Here is a 16824-nt window from a genome sequence, read left to right as displayed (position 1 = left end):
AATCTTTGCAAATTATGAGATTTTTGCACTCCATCATCACAGTTTCATAACTTCCAAAACATATAACACTCAGAAATGCCCGCTTTCCTAAGGTTGCAATTGCTTTGTAGTATGTCTGAGAATGAAGCTCGTGTGCTTTTTTGCCTCCTTTGGGCCCTGTGTGTTGCTGGGTTTCAGGGATTCACAGCTCCGTGTCTTCATACATCATCAACCATTGCCACATTAGCAGGGGCGAGAATCACTCATAAGCCAATGCAAGAAAAGATATGCACTACCCTAATAAAATAGGATGTAACTCACTTCAACTAATTTTTACAAATGGGTTAATGTGTTCATATACATCAGAAAATGAGTAAATTGAGCAAGTAATTTACTGCTGTTGATACTTTTAAATCTACTAACACCTATTAAAGCTATAATAAAAATAAATCATTATATATTTATATATATATACATATATATATATACATATATATATATATATACACACAGTACTGTTTTAGGCACGTGCAAAGAAATGCTATAGAGTAAAGATTCCTTCGAATTAACGAAATTGAATGTTTCTACATTTTTTTAAAAATCAGCAAAGCGTAGTAAATGAAACAAATCAATATTTGGTGTGACAAAAAATTCAATAAAAATAGTAGTCTCCGGTACAATTTGTGCAGTTTGATAAGGAAATGAGCTGTAAGTTTTATTGAGAATCTTGCAGATCCAGTCACGGTCCTTCTGGAGACTTTGACTGTCGTGCTCGCTTCTTATTTTTGCATCAAAACTCAGCAGCCTTCATTATGTTTTTTGTCTGAAAAGTGTCTCTTACATAATTTGTTCCTTTCTTTACTTACATAAAAAAATGTTTTTGTAACATTCAATTTTGTGCTTGAAAACTAAAATGTTTTTGTACTGGCTCGATACTGTAGAAGTCATAAAATAAAAAAAATCTATGACAAAGTTTGTACTAAAAAAATAGGGGTGCCTAAAACACAGTACTAAAACACAGTACACACACACACACACACACACACACACACACACACACACACACACACACACACACACACACACACACACACACACACACACACACACACACACACACACATACAGTGCCATCCGCTTATATTGGCACCCTTGGTGAATATGTGCAAAGAAGGCTGTGAAAAGTTGTCTTTATTGTTTAACCTTTTGATCTTTTGTTTAAAAAATTCACAAAAATATTCTGCCCTCAAGGATATCAAACAATTGCAAACACAACACAGGTTTATAAAAATAAAAATAAAAATTTTAAAGTATATCTTTGCTAAATATAGGTGTGCCACAATTATTGGCACCCTTTTAGTCAATACTTTGTGCTACCTCCCTTTGCCAAGATAACAGCTCTGAGTCTGATGAGGTTGGAGAATACATGGCAAGGGATCTCAGAGCATTCCTCCATACAGAATCTCTCCAGATCCTTCAGATTTTGAGGTCCACACTGGTGGATTCTCCTCTTCTGTTCACCACACAGGTTTTCTGTGGGTTTCAACTCAGGGGACTGGGATGGTCATGGCAGGACCTTGTTTTTGTGGTCAGTAAACCATTTTTGTGTTGATTTTGATGTATGTTTTGGATCATTGTCCTGCTGGAAGATCCAACCACAGCCCATTTTCAGCTTTCTGGCAGAGGCAGTCAGGTTTTCATTTAATATCAGTAGATATTTGTTAGAGTCCATGATGCCTTGTATTCTAACAAAATGTCCAGGTCCTCTGGCAGAAAAACAGCCCCAAAACATTAAAGAGCCACCACCATATTTAACCGTGGGCATGAGGTACTTTTCATTATGGCTACCTCTCTGTGTATGCCAAAACCACCTCTGTGTTGATTGCCAAAAAGCGCTATTTTGGTTTCATCTGACCATAAAACCCAATCCCATTTAAAGTTCCAGTAGTGTCTGGCAAACTGAAGACACTTGAGTTTGTTTTTGAATGAAAGTAGAGGATCTTTTCTTGAAACCCTTCCAAACAACTTGTGGTGATGTAGGTGACTTCAGATTGTAGTTTTGGATACTTTCTGACTCCAAGACGCAACTAACTTCTGCAATTCTCCAGCTGTGATCCTTGGAGATTTTCTGTCCACTCAAACCATCCTCTTCACAGTGTGTTGAGACACTATAGACACACGTCCAATTCCAGGTTGATTCATAACATTTCCAGATGACTGGAACTTCTTAATTAATGCCCTGATGGTAGAAATGGGCATTTTCAATGCTTGTGCTATTTTCTTATAGCCACTTCCCATTTTGTGAAGCTCAGCAACCTTTTGCCACAAATCACAGCTATATTCCTTGGTCTTATGCATTGTTATGAATGACTAAGGGAGTTTGGCCTCATATTTATAACCCTGTGAAACAGGAAGTCATAGTCGAGCAATTTCCTGTTCCTAGTCACCCAGGTGTACTACAAATGTCAAATATCAATGGGAATATACTTCAAATATACTTTTCTCATATGAATTCAAAGGGGTGCCGATAATTGTTGCACAACTATATTTAACAAAGATATTTTTCTTTGGATAAACCTGTATTTTGTTTGCAATTGTTTGATATCCATGAGAGCAGAATATTTTTGTGATTTTTTTTTAACAAAAGATCCCTAAAGACCCCTAAAACGTCAACCCCACATTATCCTAAAAAAAAAAAAAACCCAAAAACTCTGGCTCTTACACTTCTACTCTGCGCACTTTGCTTTTCTAGAACTCAATTAAAAAATCTTGTATGGTAGCACTACTTGTATTGTTGTCCGCTTGATATATCGCTCCTCATTTGTAAGTCGCTTTGGATAAAAACGTCTGCTAACTGAATAAATGTAAATGTAGATCAATTAAACAATAAAGTTTTTCACAGCTTTCTTTCCTCAAATTTACCAAGGGTGCCAATATTAGTGGAGGGCACTGTATGTATAAATCCATATATAATTCATATTAAAAAGAATCAGGCTATATAAAATCTTCATGTTGAACTACCGTTCCAACAAAATATTCATTATAAATTTAACATCCAACCCATTTGCTGATAAGAAATATATCAGGTTTGAAGATATACTACCAATGTTTCATCTCATTTTACTATGTTTTATGTCATTAAGATTTTTTAAAGCACTGTATGTTGTTGTTTTTTTTGCTTGCAGTAACAGTATGCAACATACTCTTAAGTGGCAACTAAATTTCCTATATCTAAATCTACAATGCTATTAAAGTCATTTGTTCCAGGGAAATAAATAATCTGTATTCACTTCACAGAAAATTAAGATTAATGTCCATCTAACATGCTTTTTTTTCTACTTCAGTGCCCTTTCTCAAGAAGAACAAGATGACACGCAGCTTAAAATCAGAGATATTCTCCAAACGGTGAGCACAGTCTATGCGCTTCACTCTGAATTATGTGTATTGATTGTTTATAGTGAAATATTGCGCTAAAAAGCTTTTGTCCTCATCAGCCAAGCCACAATCAAATAAAGAATCAACGCTACATCCTCCTCGCTATCTCTTCTGTAGGTAGCTACATTAGCTCAGTCAGATAAATCATTATATAATTGTTAAAAAGCTCTTCTAGGCATAATAGCTGTAGCTTAGTATTTCCGAATAGCTGAATTAGTATATATATATAGTTTGCTGTAAGTCAACAACTACACTTTACATACACTGATATATACGTGTGTGTGTGTGTGTGTGTGTGTGTGTGTGTGTGTGTGTGTGTGTGTGTGTGGTTCTAAGGCTGAATACCCCAAAATGGAGTGTTTTGTTTCTCTGTCTGCCATGGAGTTGGCTGAGCAAATCACGTTATTGGACCACATTGTCTTCAGAAGTATTCCCTATGAGTGAGTATCTTTCAGTAGATCCTGCTAAAGAGTAGTACATACAAAGTACATAAGAATAAGATTTGAGTTATCCTGTAATCTAGATATTCCATCTGTAGGCCTGTAGAACTCTCTCAGAAGATACAGTTTCAATCAAAATTATTCAACCCCATTGCAAATCAGGTTTATTGTCAACATTTACAGACATTCAGCTGTTTGCAATGAATAAATGAAACAAAAGCAATTGAAATAGTTCAACACAATGAATGCTTCAAGTTGTTTCCCCGAATTCAACTGAAAATGTAGCTTATAATGACTTCTCCAGTTTCAAAATTATTCAACCCCCTGAATCGAATCCCTCACAACAGCACAAATATGCAAAACCGGTGTTGTCTCAAGCACAGAAAACATATGAAATATCTGGACAGGGCAGATAAAGGAAGCTATCAATGGCTGCAACCAGATTTCTGAGAAGGCAGGTTGTGAAAACCCCTCGAGTGACTGCAAAAGACCTGCAACAAGACTTGGTGGCAACAGGCACTGAGGATTCAGTGAGCACAGTAAGGAATGTCCTAAATGCAGAAGGTTTCCATGTCAGAACTCCAAGACGTACACCACTACTGACCCAAAAGCACAAGAAAAGTCGCTCAAAATCATATAAATAAGCCACAGACATTTGGGGATTCTGTTCTGTGGATCGATGAAAAAAACCTGTAAATTTTCATCACGATGGATCAGCGATATGTCTGGAGGAAGAAGAATGAAGAAAGAACACGCTGTCCACAGTCAAGCATGGTGGTGGCTTGGTGATGCTCTGGGGCTGCTTTGTATCCTCTGGCACTGGAAACCTGCAGCATATGGAAGGCAAGATGGATTCATTGAAGTATCATGAAATCCTAGGAGAAAACGTCATGCCATCTGTGAGGAAGCTGAAGTTTGTGCGTCATTGGACCTTCCAACAGGACAATGATCCCAAGCATACCTCAAATTCCACCAAGGCTTGGATGCAGAAGAAGTCCTGGAAGATTCTGCAGGGCCATCACAGTCACCTGATCTCTGGTCGGATTTGAAGAAGGCAGTTGCAGCACGCAAACCTAAGAATATTACTGAACTGGAGGCCAATGCTCATGAGCAATGGGCTAAGATTCCTCAAGAACGCTGCCAGAAGCTATGTATCTCGTTTGCAGCGGGTCATAACAGCAAAAGGGTGCTCTACTAAGTACTAAAGATGCTTGCCATGAAGGGGTTGAATAATTTTGAAAGTGGAGAAGTCATTATAAGTTGCATTTTCAGTTGAATTTGGGGAAACCACTTGAAGCATTTGTTGTGTTCAACTAGTTCAATTGTTTTTGTTTGATTTGTTCATTGCCAACAACTGAAAGTCTGTAAGTTTTGACAATAATCCTGATTTGCAATGGGGGTTGAATCATTTTGATTGTAACTGTATATAAGAATTTCAAGCACACATGCGAGAACTATTTCAATTGCTTTTGTTTGATTTGTTCACTATAATAATGACTATCTGACAAAAAGTGATTTTTTTTCCTGACACGATATTAATTAATGATGAGTCTTTATTGGTCACATATACAGTAGAGCACAGTGAAATTTTTTTTCTTCGCATACCCCAGCCTGTCAGGAGGCTGGGGTCAGAGCGCAGGGTCAGCCTCTTAAAACTGCTAGAAAAAAAAGCCCTTTTTGTCAGATAGTCACTACTATGTGTAATTAAGTATGGCATGGCTCAGTTGTAATAATAATTGGTTCATTATATACAGTTATACCACAGCACTGTTGAATTCTCAGTTCTGATTGGCTGACAGATGTTCTGAGGTTTGCAATTATTTTTTAGTAAAGTCAGACCGCATTACAGTTCCATATCACTTCGCCAAGTTAACTGAAATAACGGAAAAGTTAGCCTGCTGTCCAGCACAGTACACAGATCTAACAACAAACAAAATGACAGAAAACTATGATTTTACAGAAATATGTAAGGAACAATGGACAAGGGGCCATTGAATTATTAGAAAAATAATGTGCACCTGAGGAGGCTTGAGCCGTTGATATGCAGTTATTAGAGAGAGAGAGAGAGAGAGAGAGAGAGAGAGAGAGAGAGAGAGAGAGAGAGATAAGTGGGTGAACAAGTATCAATATTTATTTATTTATTTGTTGTGTTTTCTGCAGTATTAAAAAAATGAAAAACCTGTGAACACGAAGGTTTATTGATATTTATTTGTTCTAATTTATATATTATATAATAATAATAATCATCATCATAATGGGTTTTGAGAATTATGGGTAATTTGTTTTTTGTTTTAACCTTGCCAGAAAGGTTTACAGGGCTTCTGGTTGAGACTAGATGTGTGTATTAGGCAAGGATGGTTTTTAATGGTCAGATATGAAGCTTGCAGGGCAAAGAGTGCATTTACAATGCATTTACAGCATTCATTCATCCTTAGTAACTGTGGATTAAAAGCGTTTTGTTAATATTTTAGGAAATAGATCCAACTAAATTAATCAGAAAATATTGTTAATAAACAAGCATAATAACTGAACGAGTGGATTTTTAAAAAAATGTCTCATCTCTATTTGAGACCAATTACAAGCGTGATGAATGTGATGTAGCTGAGGTTCTATGTCTGTCTGTCTGTCAGGAAGGAAGGAAGGAAGGAAGGGTTTAAATCTGGATACAGATATGGATAAGGATAGTGGCATTGCTATCTATTCAGAGCTCTCATAGAACCTTTAAGGGTTCAAGAATTCAAGGGGATTCAAGAAAGAAACAGGTTCTCAGCCCTGCTCCTGGAATACCACATGTTCTGCACATGTGACTGTTTTTGCTGATATAACACACCCAACTTCAGCTCAGGAAGTTGAACTGATGTGGGTGTGTTTGAGTAGGGAAAACACTAACATGTGCAGCACAGGGGTACTCCAGGACCAGGGCTGGGAACCTGTGAGCTACAGTACTGTGACCTAATATGGCATATTATAATATGGCTGTTGTTTCCATCAGGGAATTTCTTGGCCAAGGATGGATGAAAGTGGACAAAAATGAAAGAACTCCGTACATCATGAAAACTAGTCAGCACTTCAATGATGTAAGCAAGCATGAAAACTTCAAAAACACTCAAGCAATTTTGACTGTCTTCTTTCAGTTAATATTCTCTCTCTCTCTCTGTCTGTCTGTCTATCTGTGTATCTCAGATGAGTAATCTGGTGGCATCTGAGATTATGTCCCACACTGAGGTGAGCTCCAGGGCCAACTCAATTGAGAAATGGTTGGCAGTGGCCGATATCTGTCGATGCCTCAACAACTACAACGGAGTGCTGGAGATCACATCTGCTCTCAATCGCAGTGCCATATACAGGCTGAAAAAGACCTGGGCTAAAGTCTGCAAGCAGGTACACTGGCATGCAAAAGTTAAATAACTTCATTTTAACTACTCCAACATTTGAAAATCTAACCAAGGTATAGGTATAGAAAATATTTGTTATTAAATGTTTAGCTCATTCGGAAAGAATTTAACTGTTTTGACTATTATAACTTAAATGCAAAGTTGGTTGGTTAATTGCATTTTTCCTTCATTAGACCAAAGCACTAATGGACAGGCTGCAGAAAACAGTGTCTTCTGAAGGAAGATTTAAAAACCTAAGGGAAACCCTGAAAAAGTAAGCTCGTAATTTGTACTGAATTGGATTTTTTCTATAAGCTATGATGTCTCTAGAATAATGTATAATTTTTTTGTTCATTCCCCACAGCTGCAATCCTCCGTGTGTACCGTATTTGGGCATGTATCTTACAGACTTGGCATTTATTGAGGAAGGTACACCAAATTTCACAGAAGAGGGGCTGGTCAATTTCTCCAAAATGAGAATGGTGAGTCTAAAGCATGCTTTTTTCCCTAACATTACTTTCAGTTTCCATGTTTTATCTTTATTGAGAAAATGTTTACATACTATATTAATAATATATATAGTAGTAATATGCTATATATTAGTAATATATAAAAACCAAGAGTTAGCAAGCTAGCTAACATTGAGCTATTATACAGTATTGCGTAAACTAGCAACCATGTTTGGTAGGAACTATCTAACATTATGCTAAATAAATTTTAAATCTAAATGTTAAATGTAAATATATATTTGAAATAGAAATGGCATATATAATCTTACTGTTAAATAGAAATGTGAAAAATAAATATTAAATCTAGATGTAAATGTTAAAGATAAAAATTAAATGTAGAAATTTAATTATTTGTTCATATGCTAATTGCCCCTGTTCTCTCAGAGTGTGCTTCACTGGGAAAACATGGCACTGGTAGGGATTACAGTTTTACACCATACTGTGCTCGTTTTGGACCAATATAACCAATTGTTTGTTTGTTTGGGTGCAGGATGCTTGTTTGGGATAAAAAATGCCATCACAACAACTGGTAACTCCAGAAACTAGCCTCCACTATGAAATTACAGACATACAGAAGTAGAGAAGAAGATACACACGTTGGATTAAATTAGCAGTAGCTAAACTGGTTACTGGAATAGCTAGAGCTACAGGCACTACCTACCTTTACATTTACCTCCTGTATTTTTGTCATTTGTAATTGCATAACAGAGACTAATTTCAGGGTTTGGCAGTTGTGATGACATCACAGTCCCATAATCACTCATTCAAATCATACACTGAAATTGGTAGAAACTGGTTTGATTTCATTCTGATTATTTGCTTTAAAACATGATCTTGGCAGCCATGAATTGTTTTGTTCAGACTAAAATGGTGTAAAATTGGCAACCTTACCAGCATTTTATAGTTACATTTACATTTATTCATTTAGCAGACGCTTTTATCCAAAGCGACTTACATATGAGAAAATACAAGCAAAGTGATATATCAAGCAGTGAACAATGCAAGTAGTGCTACCATACAAAGTCAAAGTTAAAACTATTATTTGACATGAGCCACTATCTAAATGTATCAGAATGGCCTCAACTGTTTGAAAAAGTACAGAAAGAAAAGAGTATTCACCTTTTTACTTTTGGTGCCCCATATATGCAAGCATGGTTGATAAATGAGACTCCTGTCCATGTATGATGGAAAATAACTGCCTAGAAGCATTGCCGGGATGGCTGCTGAGTAGACAAAATTTAATATAAAGACTTTGCCATTCAGGCTAGCTAGCAAGTTAGCTACAATATTAAGGATAGCTGCTATACTATGTAAACCAGAAGCCACAGTCACTAGCAAGTTTTACCCTTATCGCTCACAGACAAATGGCTGTTGTGATGAAGAATGTTTGGTTTTTTTGTTAATCAACAAAGACCTTTTTTGCACCGCTTTATCTACAGTTGCTTTTTACTGGCTTAGTAGCTAATATGATACATAAGATAGGGTGTTTCAAATGGTATATTATATGTGGTAAAGTAGGGGTGTGTTTTTATGTATGTATCTATTGGTGTGGTTACTAATGTTTGTAAAGAAAATTGGTCATCATATTTTGCATTCATACATATTCTACAACATCACCTTATACAGCATGAATGTGATACAGAGAAAAATACCCAGTGTCAATAAACACAGTATTTACACAGTTATTTCAACATTAGAAATTTTACTGTGTTTAGAAAATCCTAATCTGTACGTCTGGAGTGATATTAATGGTAAAGCTCATTTCTCTGTGGCTGATATACAAGGGCGAGTCAAATGAAATCCTTATATGAAATTAATTAATTCAATCATTACTTTTGCATTGTTTATTGCGAATAGGTGTCACAGAAGTGTATATTCTTCTACATAAGCTCCATTTCATTCAATGCACATGTTCCAGTGCTTAATGAGTGTCCATATATTTTTTAATGCATTTTGTAACTTTTAAGGTTTGCATCTGACTCACCCTGATAGATATGCCATTTTATACAGTATCTCACAAAAGTGTGTACACTCCTCACATTTTTGTAAATATGTGATTATATCTTTTCATGTGACAACACTGAAGAAATGACACTTTGCTACAATGTAAAGTAGTGAGTGTACAGCTTGTGTAACAGTGTAAATTTGCTGTCCCCTCAAAATAACTCAACACACAGCCATTAATGTCGAAACCACTGGTAACAAAAGTGAGTACACCCCTAAGTGAAAATGTCCAAATTGGGCCCAATTAGCCATTTTCCCTCCCTGGTGTCATGTGACTTGTTAGTATTACAAGGTCTCAGGTGTGAATGGGGAGCAGGTGTGTTAAATTTGGAGTCATCGCTCTCACACTCCCTCATACTGGTCACTGGAAGTTCAACATTGCACCTCATGGCAAAGAACTCTCTGAGGATCTGAAAAAAAGAATTGCTGCTCTTACATAAAGATGGCCTAGGCTATAAGAAGATTGCCAAGACCCTGACACTGAGCTGCAGCACAGTGGCCAAGACCATACAGCGGTTTTACAGGACAGGTTCTACTCAGAACAGGCTTCGCAATGGTCGACCAAAGAAGTTGAGTGCACATGCTCAACATCATATTCAGTGGTTGTCTTTGGGAAATAGACATATGAGTGCTGCCAGCATTGCTGCAGAGGATGAAGGGGTGGGGGGTCAGCCTGTCAGTGCTCAGACTATATGCTGCACACTGCATCAAATTGGTCTGCATGGCTATCATCCCAGAAGGAAGCTTCTTCTAAGGATGATGCACAAGAAACCCCACAAACAGTTTGCTGAAGACAAGCAGACTAAGGACATGGATTATTAGAACCATGTCCTGTGGTCTGATGAGACCAAGATAAACTTATTTGGTTCAGATGGTGTCAAGCATGTGTGGCAGCAACCAGGTGAGGAGTACAAAGACAAGTGTGTCTTGCCTACAGTCAAGCATGGTGGTGGGAGTGTCATGGTCTGGGGCTGCATGAGTGCTGCCGGCACTGGGGAGCTACAGTTCATTGAGGGAACCACGAATGCCAACATGTACTGTGACATACTGAAGCAGAGCATGATCAGTATGCAGTATTCCAGCATGATAATGACCCCAAACACACCTTCAAGACGACCACTGCATTGCTAAAGAAGCTGGGGGTGAACTGATGGACTGGCCAAGCATGTCTCCAGACCTAAACCCTATTGAGCATCTGTGGGGCATTCTCAAATGGACGGTGCAGGAGCACAAGGTCTCTAACATCCACTTGCTCCGTGATGTCGTCATGGAGGAGTGGAAGAGGACTCCAGTGACAATCTGTGAAGCTCTGGTGAACTCCATGCCCAAGAGGGTTAAAGCAGTGCTGGAAAATAATGGTGGCCACACAAAATATTGACACTTTGGGCCCAATTTGGACATTTTCACTTAGGGGTGTACTCACTTTTGTTGCCAGCAGTTTAGACATTAATGGCTGTGTGTTAAGTTATTTTTGAGGGCACAGCAAATTTACACTGTTATATAAGCTGTACACTCACTACTTTACAATGTAGCAAAGGGCCAGTTCTTCAGAGTTGTCACATTAAAAGATATAATCAAATATTTACAAAAATTTGAGGGGTGTACTCACTTTTGTGAGATACTATATGTTGGGAGTGTGAGCAGCAATGAAAAAAAAAGCTTATCCTAACATTTTGTATAAATCAATGTTTGTAATCTGCAGATTTCTCACATCATAAGAGAGATACGACAGTTTCAACAGGCCCCCTACAGGATAGAACATCAATCCAAGGTACTTTAACTACAGTAGTTAGCATTGGAGCAGTATATGATAGAGGAGTGTTTGTGATCTTAATCACAAGGCAGTTTGTGTGAGTTTATCCCAACCGTCCAATAACACATCTGATTTAGCTATTTAAAGTTTCAGCTTTTAAAAGCTTTTTAAGCAATTACTGTTTGAACAATTGTATTAAAGATGTCACTCTTTGATTTATAGAATTTCTGGCTTGCAGAGAGTCTGCCAAACATTTTAAAATATACACTCCTCCTCTTTTCTGACCAGGTAACACAGTTCCTACTTGACAAAACGCTCGTTATGGATGATGACACTCTGTACGAACTATCTCTAAGGCTTGAACCAAGACTCACACCTGCCAACTAAAGTCATGTTTTAGCACTTCTGCTAGGCCATGCTGGAACATAGCATATGGACAAAAAAATACTTCTTACTGTGGCAGCTGGCCAGGGAATGCTTACGTGAATGTGGAAATGATGAGAGATCCTGATTATCTCTCCAGTCTTTTCAAGAAGTCAGCACATGACTTTTATACAGTTCAGGCCAAAAGTACACCTAGGCTATATATTTTATATATATATATATATATATATATATATATATATATATATATATATATATATATATATATATATATATACACACACACACACACACACACACACACACACACACATATATATATATATATATATATATATATATATATATATATATATATATAAAATATATATATATCTCCAGTGCATCTGGAAAGTATTCACACCGCTTCACTTTTTCCACATTTTGTTATGTTACAGCCTTATTCCAAAATGGATTAAATGCATTATTTTCCTCAAAATTCTACAAAGAATACCCCTTAATGACAACGTGAAAGAAAAAAGCACATGTACATGAGTGTTCACAGCCTTCGCCATGACACTCGAAATTGAGCTCAGGTGCAGCCTGTTTCCACTGATCATCCTTGAGATGTTTTTACAACTTGATTGGAGTCCACATGTGGTAAATTCAGTTGATTGGACATGATTTGGAAAGGCACACACCTTTCTATATAAGGTCCCACAGTTAACAATGCATGTCAGAGCACAAACCAAGCCATGAAGTCCAAGGAATTGTCTGTAGACCTCTGAGATAGGATTGTATCGAGGCACAGATCTGGGGAAGGGTACAAAAACATTTCTGCAGCATTGAAGATCCCAATGAGCACAGTGGCCTCCATCATCCGTAAATGGAATAAGTTTGGAACCACCAGGACTCTTCCTAGAGCTGGCCGCCCAGCCAAACTGAGCGATGGGGGGAGAAGGGCCTTGGTCAGGGAGGTGACCAAAAACCCGATGGTCATTCTGACAGAGCTCCAGCATGTCTCTATGGAGAGAGGAGAACCTTTCAGAAGAACAACCATCTCTGCAGCACTCCACCAATCAGGCCTGTAGGGTAGAGTGGCCAGACGAAAGCCACTCCTCAGTAAAAGGAACATTACAGCCCACCTGGAGTTTGCCAAAAGGCACCTGAAGGACTCTCAGACCAAGACAAAGATTGAACTCTTTGGCCTGAATGGCAAGCGACATGTCTGGAGGAAACCAGGCACCACTCATCACCTGGCCAATACATCCCTACAGTGAAGCATGGTGGTGACAGCATCATGTTGTGGGGATCTTTTTCAGCAGCAGGAACTGGGAGACTAGTCAGGATCGAGGGAAAGATGAATGCACCAATGTACATAGACATCCTTGATGAAAACCTGCTCCAGAGCGCTCTGGACCTCAGACTGGGGTGAAGGTTTATCTTCCAACAAGATAACTAAGCACACAACCAAGATAACAAAGGAGTGGCTACAGGACAACTCTGTGAATGTCCTTGAGTGGCCCAGCCAGAGCCCAGACTTGAACCCGATTGAACATCTCTGGAGAGATATGAAAATGGCTGTGCACCGATGCTCCTCATCCAACCTGATGGAGTTTGAGAGGTCCTGCAGAGAAGAATGGGAGAAACTGCCCAAAAATAGGTGAATACTTTCCAGATGCACTGTATATCATGTTACCATACATTTATTTTGGCAAGTCAATTATGGCATCTACTTTGTTCACATCAGAGGTCATTTTCAAACAATTGATTAGAGACAGACTACAGCTTTAATTCACTGTCAGAATTCCAGTAGATCAAAAGTTTACATACACTGAGTTGAGTGTCTCTTTAAACAGTCTGTTAGATTTGAGAAATTAATGTTATGACATTTAGAAACTTCTGATTGGCCAGTTGTCATAAGAGTTAACTGAGAGTGCCCTGTGACTGTGTGAGGGCCTGCCTTTAAAGACAGTGTGTTTGTATTTGCCCTTGATACCATGGAAAAATCCAAGCAACTTTATTACAAGACTATTACACCCAAATGTTGGTCTTCCCCAAACTGTAGCCACAAAGTTGGAAGTATACAATTGTCTAGAATGTCTTTGTATGCTGTAGCATTAAGGTTTCCCTTTATTGGAGCTAAGGAGTCCAAATCTGTTTCAGCATGAAAATGCTTCTATGCACAAAGCAAGGTCCATAAAGACATGGTTTGCCAAGGTTGCTGTGGAAGATCTTTGGTGGTGGGAACAGAGCCCTGACCTCAACCCCACTGAACAATGCTTTAATTCTGACTGTGCAGCAGGCTTTCTCACCCTGCATTGGTGCATTGTTCAGGAAGGAGGCACAGATTAACTCCCAGGGATGAACAAACTTTGGTCTGAAAGGTTCAACTAAACCACAAAGAATTGGTGAAGGAGTTTGAGGTATCGGGTACCAGAGTATGTACAGTACATCCACAATTAAGAGAGTCCTACACACCATGGCCTGAAAGGCTGTTGCACAAAGAAGAAGCCCCTACTCCAAGACTGGCATAAAAAAATAAAATAAAAAAAAAGCCAGACTGAAATTTGCAAAAAAAGATGGAATCATGAGAAAGGAGGCTTGTCTAGAAATACTGAAGCAAGACATCAGCCAAAAAGTAGGACAATGATCCTACAATGAGGACAATTAGGTTTTTTTTTTTCGTTTGTTTGTTTTTAACTGAAAAAGCGTGTATGAACAAGGAGGCCCTCAATCCTTGACTTAGTTACACTAGTTCAGTCAGGAAGAATAGGCAAATATTCCAGCAAAATATTGTGAGAAGCTTGTGGAAGGCTACTCCAAGCATTTGCTTCAAGTTCAAGCAATTAAAAGGCAATGCCACCAAATACTAACAAAGTGTATAAACATTTGACCCACTGTAACAGCTGAAACAAATCTGTCAAAGTAGATACCCTAATCGCCTTAACACAGGAAATGTATACTAGAAATTTATGGAGTTTGAATGTTTATATCCTAGGTGTATATAATCTTTTGGCCTCAACTGTACATAGATGCATCAATGTCATAATATTATACCTGTTATCATCTGTCTTATGAGGTAATATTTATCTGAAGTTAAAAATGTTAGATATAGAATATTTTCTATTTGATTACTCAGGTCATACTGTGCCTTTTTTCTGAATAGAAAATATATGTGTAATTCCAAAAAGGTCCATTTCATACTCAAAGTCAGAATGATTTGGAATTTCTTACGTTTTAAAATGCTTGGCACTGAAACAGAATATCATTAAGAGATGCTGAACACAATGCCTTAGTGTGATAAGGTACTGATGGTATGACAGACCTAAATTTTATAAACAGGGTCACATTTCAACATTTGTTTTTGTTTCTTTATTTTTAAATGCCTATGAAGGTGTTCAGTGTGGTGTATGACAGTAACAATGGCGCCATCTACTGGAAGACAGTGAAACATCATGCAATCGCAGGGTTCAACCCTTCAAAGCACCTTTCGTTTTTTCTGAATTCATATTAGCGATGATATAAATAGAAAATAAAAGAATGGTGCTTTATTGTAATAATTTATTTACTTGATTTCCACAATTGGTACTTTACTGAATACAAATCACTGTTTTTTGTGATAGCGGACTGAATGTTCCCATAACACAAATGTCTGAGTTATGTTTAATGAAGTATTTATTTGTTTTGCACATGTTGCAAAACATGTGCAAATGTTGTATTTGTTTTAAAAGCATTCTACTCTGCTATTCAGAAATTCTATACTACCACAGGTAAGGTCTAGTATGCTTCCTAATTGCTAAAACATTTGTAGCATTTGCTGTCCATGAGAAAATGAAACTATTTGAATGGATTTCTTAGTATCTTAATACCTGAATACAAGAGAGTTGAAACCTCTCAAGCAATACTAATAATGTTTTAGCATGCCAAAATATCCTTTCAAAGTAAGTTTTTTCATTTGTGAAGCATTTATTTTTGTATTTTTCATCAATTTAAATAATTTAAAAATGTAATTCATTCGAAATAACAAAGCCATTTGCTTTTTTTTTTAATGTTACTGTGCAATGTAATTGTTTCTGTTTTGTACAGTGCACAGAGTTGTGTGTGACCTAATACACCCAGTACATGGAGTAATTTATTTATTTTTTTACTTTTATATATTAGTCTATGTGTCACTAGTTTCAAATAGTCATGAACAAACACTTATATCCCTTCACAAAGTAAGAATTTATGTAGAATAATGTATACTCTAATTGACCACTTTATTAGGAACACCTGTACCCCTGCTTATTCCTGGTATTATTCAATCAGCCAATCATGTGACAGGAGAGTTTGCACAGAATGGTGAAGAAAACAAAAAACATTCGCGGTGTGACAATTCTATGGGTGGAAAAGCCTTGATTAGAGGTCAGAGGAAAATGGGCAGACTGTTTAGAGCTGATAGGCAGTCTTTGGTAACTCAAATAACTAATGGTGGTAAGCAGAAAAGCATCTCAGAATGCACAACACATCGAACCTTGAGGTGGATGGGCTATAACAGCAGACGACCACATCAGGTTCCACTCCTTTCAGCCAGGAACAGGAATCTGAGGCTATAGTGGGCACAGGACAATCACTGAAACAGGACAGCTGAGAATTGGAAAAACGTTGTCTGTCCAGTTTCTGTGAGTCTGTGCAAGGGTGGACTTTGCACTAAGCAGGTAAGCAACTACATTGGGTCGCCATATATAATTTTTTTTTCTTTATTGATGCTAAATAACGTATGCTGAAATTTTTAATATTGATGTTAAAACACTGAAATGTGAGCTCCATTCCTATATTTTGCCTAGGGCCCCCAAATCACTAAATCCACCCGGGTTGCCACAGAACCACCACTCACTGGAGTTTTTGTTTTTCGCACCATTCTGTGTAAAGACTATAGATTTTGTGTGAGACAATCCCTGGACATGAGCAGTTTCTGATATACT

The 16824-nt window shown here is 37.6% G+C and overlaps 1 protein-coding gene across 1 annotated transcript in view; it reads left to right on the top strand.

Moving 5' to 3' along the window:
* rasgrf2a (Ras protein-specific guanine nucleotide-releasing factor 2a) overlaps nt 1-12070 on the top strand; it is a 36868-nt gene extending 24798 nt beyond the window's left edge. Inside the window, exons 22-29 of the mRNA XM_017489188.3 lie at nt 3324-3384; nt 3751-3854; nt 6847-6931; nt 7038-7235; nt 7423-7502; nt 7593-7710; nt 11444-11512; nt 11783-12070. Coding sequence (XP_017344677.1) covers nt 3324-3384; nt 3751-3854; nt 6847-6931; nt 7038-7235; nt 7423-7502; nt 7593-7710; nt 11444-11512; nt 11783-11881 — 814 coding nt within the window. The 3' untranslated portion in view covers nt 11882-12070. The remainder of the gene's footprint in view (nt 1-3323; nt 3385-3750; nt 3855-6846; nt 6932-7037; nt 7236-7422; nt 7503-7592; nt 7711-11443; nt 11513-11782) is intronic.
* Nucleotides 12071-16824: the final 4754 nt, after the last annotated feature.

Source organism: Ictalurus punctatus, chromosome 16 (assembly GCF_001660625.3).
Source record: "Ictalurus punctatus breed USDA103 chromosome 16, Coco_2.0, whole genome shotgun sequence".
Classification (NCBI taxonomy): Eukaryota; Metazoa; Chordata; class Actinopteri; order Siluriformes; family Ictaluridae; genus Ictalurus; species Ictalurus punctatus.
The sequence above is the reverse complement of the archived record's forward strand: the minus strand, read 5'-3'. Positions and strand labels throughout refer to the sequence as shown.